General features: G+C 67.0%; 1 protein-coding gene across 1 annotated transcript; it reads left to right on the top strand.

Moving 5' to 3' along the window:
- Positions 1-1,934: 1,934 nt before the first annotated feature.
- PPP1R26 (protein phosphatase 1 regulatory subunit 26) lies at positions 1,935-5,176 on the top strand. The gene has a single exon (XM_004593657.2). It carries the CDS (start codon positions 2,009-2,011, stop codon positions 5,174-5,176), a length of 3,168 nt encoding a protein of 1,055 aa, XP_004593714.2. The 5' UTR covers positions 1,935-2,008.
- The last annotated feature ends 816 nt before the right edge of the window (positions 5,177-5,992 follow it).

The following is a 5,992-nucleotide window of genomic DNA, read 5'->3' as shown; positions in this document are numbered from 1 at the left end:
GCCGCTGGGGTGAAGGGGGAGCCGCCCCCTTGGCGCGCGGGGAGCCGGTTGCCATTGTAGCCGAGGCTTTATCAGCTTGTAGTCCCGCAGGAACTGAATTCTGGCCCACGCCCACCTTGGGTTGGCTCCAGAGGGCCCGCCTGCTGCCCAGCCGCCCTCGCGGACCCCAGCTGCTCTTACTGGCGCAGGGACCCCGGCCCCCCTGGCCTCAGGAGGTAAGGATGTACCGTGGCCTACAGGGGCTTACGTGGGTTGTCCCCCATGTCTTTGCAGGAGGGTTGCACTGTGGGTGCAGGGCTGGGCCAGCAGAGGTGTGCGTGGTCACCTCGTGTGCCACAGCTCCGGGAGGACCCCCACCCCTTTGGCCCCTGACCCTGTCTCCCGGCACTAGCAGGTGCCTGGCAGGTGCATCGCCGGCCATTTTTAAGGCAGCTCTCCCCTCACAGAGTGAATGGTCCTAAGCTGCCCAGCACCGTGGGCACCTACTGCTGTCGGTGACCTTGGCCGGGCCCACACCTGCAGGGCACTGTGGAGCTCGCTGTGGCTGATTCCGGCTCGTTTGGAACTCAGGCCCTCCGGGGATGCTTGGGACACACAGCCACAGCCTGACTCGCTCCGGTTCTGGCCTTGAGAGGTCCCTGTCCGAGCCGGTGCCGTACGCTCCTGGGGGACACCCCTCCCCGAGGCCTCCACGAACGCTGCCCGCCGCGTCCCCGTGCACCTGGACTTGAAGAGCTGCTCAAGTGATTGCCGTGAGCTCCCCGGTCCTGGGCAGCACATGAGCCACTTGGCCTTCGGGTCACACTCGCTACATCCGGACAGAACAGTGACAGGTAAACACCGAGCTTGGAGCTTGTCAGGAGAGAAGCTGATGGGGAGGGCAACCCCTTAGGGCCCAAACACCTGCAGGCCGACCCCGCCCCTCTGGCTCCCCAGTGGTTGGTCCCGGCATCTGGTCCCCTGTGCCCTGCCATCTCCAAGGGGGCCACGGGGCGGCTGCTGCTAGATCAGGCACTGACTAGGCACCATCTCTGGGGTGTCCCCTGTGCAGCCAGGGCCCCTGGGCCTTCCCTGTGAGGGCCACTGGCCAGCTGGTCCCCAGGACCCACCCAGTGACCCTGCTGAGGCAGCCACGGTCAGATGGGGACAGGGAAGCAGTGAGGTGACTTCGGGTGGACACAGCACGTGTGACTGAGCTTAGGGGAGTGGCTTCTATGCTAACTAGCTAAAAACCATCTATAGTCCCTGATGCCCGTTAGAAAATAGGCTCTTTTTAAAGATTTATGCATTTAAGAGGCAGAGAGGTGTTCCCGCCCCAGCTGGCCGCAGCAGCCAAGGCTGGGCCAGGAGCCAGGAGGTCCCTCCATTCTCCCACAAGGTTGCAGGGGCCCCAGCAAGCTGACTGTCTTCCCCAGGTGTGTTAGCAGGGAGCTGGATGGGAAGTAGAGCACCCAGGACTCAAACTGGTGCCCGTCTGCGATGCCAGGCAGCTTAACGCACTGTGGCGCAGTACCAGCTTTCGTCATTTTAACATCAAAGAGCTTCGGGGGGGCAGCCAGAACCAAAGCTGGGGAGTAGAGTGTGGAGGGGTGTGCTTCTTCTTCCAGGAACTTGCTGGCCTGGGCAGGAGTGGACCCAGCGCTAAAGTCACACTGACCGTGGACTCAGAAGCCACTCCTTTGAACCCACAGAGGGACATCCCACCCCCCACCAGCCCTCGAGGTAAAGGGAACCCCAGCCCTGGAGGGAACGGGGAGGGGACGTGCCAGGCTCCTTCCACCTCCAGGACCAGGAAGCATCTTGGAGGGGGTGGATGAGGGTGGGTACTCAGACCAGCCCAGGGCCTTGCTTGCCAACTGTGCAGCTGAGCCCCAGAGAGCATGGCGGACTGACGCCCGGGCCCTGTCCAACCCCTGGGCGGCCACGCGTGGGGCACATCACACCAGCGCTCTCCCCCTCTCCCTCCCAGCACGTGAGGTTGCCGAAATTGCCGGGCTCAGCTGCTAGAATGTTCCTCATGAAGGCCGCGCCAGTGGCGGCTCTCAGATCCAAATGGGAGCCCTTCGGCCCGCCGGGCACCTGCAGGCTCCCGGGGTGCTTCCCAGAGCCCCCCGAAGCCGTGGCTAGTGCCTCGGTGAGCGCCAGAGTACATATGATCATTAGCTCACTGCAGCAAGGCGTGAGCCAGGAGCCGCCCGCCACACTCCGGAGCCACAGGGCAGAGCGGGGCCGCGAGCCCAGGCCAGCCGGCCGCCCCTCTGCCCACCGAGGGCAGCCCCTGCTCGCCGCCACCAGCCCCCAGGAGCCCTCGGCGCTGGATTCCGACAGCGACGACTCTGTGGACCGTGACATTGAGCAGGCCATTCAGGAGTACCTGCGGGCCAAGGGTGGAGCCGGCGGCAGGTACGGCGCACAGCCTGCTCGGCCCAGCACCCAGGCTCCTCCAAAACTCACAGCCAACCCCGGCGGCCAGACGGGCGAGGAGGGCAGCGAGGCCCAGGGCTCCGCGTCCCCCGGGAGCGTGAGCAGTGACGACTCCTTCGAGCAGGGCATCCGGGCCGAGATCGAACGCTTCCTGAGTGAGAAACTGCAGGAGACACCCAGGTGGGTCACGCCGGAGGAGCAGAGAGCAGAGCCCAGCGAAGCCCCGGCCAGGGCGGCGCCGAAGCCCGGCAGGGAGCCGTCCGCCAAGGCACCGCTGCGGCAGGATGCCACGGCAGCCTCCAAGGAATTCGTCTTCCGCAAACCGCCCCGGTGGGCCAAGGCGAACGGGCAGCCCAGGGGCCTCCGGGCGAAGGGCACGGCTGCACCCGAGGCCAGGTTACCAGCCCCCAGGCCCGAGGCAGCACCTCACAAAGGCAGCACTGGCCAGAGGCCCCCGCGCAGCCAGAGTGCAGCTGCAGCCCAGCGGGCATCCGACTCAAGCAGCGACGATGGCATTGAGGAGGCCATCCAGCTGTACCAGCTGGAGAAGAGTCGGAGGGAGGCTGGCACGGGCCTGGCTGTTGACAGCGCCAGGAGCGCCTTGGCCGAGGCGCCGCGGAGGACGCCCGCCAGGAAGAAGCCCGGCTTCGTGAAGGCCACCGACTCGCTGAGCCCGGACGCTGAGCAGCCGGCCAAGCTCCCGAAGGCCGGCAGGGCCGTCCCAGCCCCCGGAGAGCCAGCAGCCAGGAGCCAGGGTGCGGGGCAGCCCTGCTGCCGCGCTGACGTGCCCGCTGAGCTGCTGGGCCCCGAGCCCATCCTGCCCGGCCCTGTGGAGCCCAGCAGCCCCCCCTGCCCGCCACCCCGGGCCGAGCCCGACCGCCCTGACGACGGCAGCGCCGTGGACAGCGATGACAGCATCGAGCAGGAGATCCGGACCTTCCTGGCCCTCAAGACGCAGGCCAGGCATCCGCTCACCAGAGCCGAGGGCGGCCCGCAGCCCGCCCAGGGTCCCCCTAGCCAGCCCCTGCCCTCAAAAAGCCCGGACCGGTCACCGCACTGCAGGAGGAGGCGTGGCGCCACAAGGCCCTTGGCGTCCAGGAAAGCCAGGGAAATGAAGGACAGTGGCCAGGGCCGGGCTCACCCCGCACTGCAGCCGCCTGCTGAGGCCTGTAGGCAGCCTGTCCCCGCCAGGGCAGCCGGGCTCGGGGACGCCCATGGGCCCCAAGGCCACGAGAAGGCGGAGGAGCAGGAGAGCTCCGAGGACAAGAGCAGCTCGCTGGACAGCGACGAGGACCTGGACACAGCCATCAAGGACCTGCTGAGGTCCAAGAGAAAGCCCCGGAGGAGGGGCCGGGACCCCCGGGCCTCGGGCCAGAAGAAGGTCCGGTTCGGCACGGCTGAGACCCAGAGCTGGGACAAGCTGGGCAGCATGCGGGGCGACCGGAGAGAAAGCCCGCAGGTGCACAGGAGCTGCCTGCCCCCGTGTCGGAGGGACTGCACCACCGGCCCGCCCAGAAGGGCCCCCGGCGCCGACAGAGGCACGCCCGAAGCCGACCGAGGCGCGCCCAACCCCGCTGTGGCAGGCGAGGGCACGCTGCCCGCAGGCCGGCTGCGGAGCCGAGCCCCTAGAAGCAGCCCGCGCATCTGCGAGGCCAAACCCCAAGACCGGCCTCGGCCAGCCCCTGGCCCCCACACCCCGTCCGACGACACCAGCTCTGTGGACAGCGACGACAGCATCGAGCTAGAAATCAGGAAGTTCCTAGCAGAAAAGGCCAAGGAGTCATCCTCGGTGGGCTCGGCCGAGGCGCAGACCGGGGAGCCGGGGGCACTGGCCCCGCAGCCTGGCGTGTGCACACGCAGCCGGAGGGCCAGGGGTGCCCCGCCAGCAGCTGGGGTGCAGAGCGCAGCCACCCTGCTCGCCCAAGGCGGGAAGGGCACCCCCTTCGCGGAGCCCAGCCTGGCTGCCACTCTGGCTGGATGCGAGCCAGCAGCCCCGCAGCTCACGGGTGGCGCTGTCACTGCCAAGGCTTGCCCCGGGGGCAGGAACGGCGCCTGCACCTACAGAGACCAGAGCCCTCGAGGGGCTGAGCCTGCCGCCGACAGCATGCCCGGCCAGCCGCCCAAAGCAGCCACCTTCCCCGGGAACTTCGGGAGCCAGGGCCTGCTGAGCCCCAGCCCGGGGCCTCAGGCCGACCTCGCCCTCCCCTGGAGCGACTTTGGCCGCCCGGGTCGTCTGCCCAGCCCCTGGCCGCTGAACTCGGAGGGCAGAGGCCCAGCATGGACCGCAGGCCTCAGAGCTGAGAGTGAGAAGGGGGCTGAGGGGTCGGCCCGGGGCTCCCCCGGCCTCACACTAGACCCCGGGAAGAGCCTGGCCTTCGGTGGCTTCTCCCCGCTGTTGTCCACCCAGCTCTTCCAGTTCGGAAGGGGCGTCTCCTGGGGCACGCACACCGGCCTCTTCAGCACCCAGCTGGGGCTGCCCCCGCAGGGCCCGCCCTTCGCTGCCTTTGGGGCGGCCCCGGCTGGGCCCAGCCCCGTGTTTGGAGGTCCTCACCTGCTCCTGAGGAAGGAAGGTGGGTCCTGGCCAGGCAGGAGGCCACCCACCGGGCTCAGCTCCCACGACGGGAGGAGCATGGGCCACACGGACGTGAGGTGCCGGCGCGAGGCCTTGGACCCCGACGAGCAGGACCAGGAGGCCTTGGGCAGTGATGCCAGCGAGTGTAGCGATGCGTCCATGGAGGGTGGCGTGGGGTGAGGCCCTGAGGGGCAGTGGGCAGCAGGAGCGTGCGCCCATCCGCGTGGGGGGCATGCAGCCCAGCACATGTGTACATGAACACGAAGAGAGATTTTTATTTAGCAGAAGTGTCCTGGTAAAGATTTTGTCTGTAGTTCTTTGTAAATTATTGAAAATGCTGTAAAAAGTATTTTTGGAAAACACTGTTGTGGGCTTTTGTAGCTGCAGCTTTCTGGGGCCCTCCGAGGGGGCTTCACGTAGCACACGGCTCTGGCCAGGCCTGCTGAGGGGATGTGGCGGCCGCACCTGCAGGTCCCCACCCGCCCCCCAGGATGGGCAGGTGGCCAGGGGACCCGTGGACAAGCTGCTGGGATGGCAGCTTCTGAGACCCCTCCTCCTTGTCCCATCCCCGTCCCAGAGCGGTTCATAGCACAAAGGCCGCCTCGTGTAGGCACTGGGCCACTGGGCCAGCCAGGCCCCTGCACAGACCTCGGCACTGGATCCGTGGGCCTGGAGCCCAGGCAGCAGCCACATTCCTGCCGTGGTCCCAGTCAAGGCCACTGCAGCCAGCATCTGCCGGGCTGCAGCCCTTCAGAGAGAGAGTGTGTGTGCGGGTGTGCGGTGTGCACACGCCGTGGCTTCCCCGTGGCGTTTCCTGCAAGAACAGTTCCACGGAGTCCACACTCGCTTTCTAAGAGGTGTTTTAACCCTCCCAAATGAGCAGCAGCTTGTTTTGTACATAAGGACTGGTTTTTGTTTGTTTTTAATAATAAATCCAGCGTTATGTGAACCGGCTCTGTGGTTTTTCTGCACCTGTGGGCCGTGGCACGTGAGGTG

This window comes from Ochotona princeps, chromosome 14, assembly GCF_030435755.1.
Source record: "Ochotona princeps isolate mOchPri1 chromosome 14, mOchPri1.hap1, whole genome shotgun sequence".
Taxonomy (NCBI): Eukaryota; Metazoa; Chordata; class Mammalia; order Lagomorpha; family Ochotonidae; genus Ochotona; species Ochotona princeps.
This window is presented reverse-complemented; position numbering and strand designations above follow the sequence as displayed.

Excerpts from the sequence above, each read along its gene's own strand:
- PPP1R26 (XM_004593657.2), top strand. The coding sequence starts at position 2,009 with ATGTTCCTCATGAAGGCCGCGCCAGTGGCGGCTCTCAGATCCAAATGG.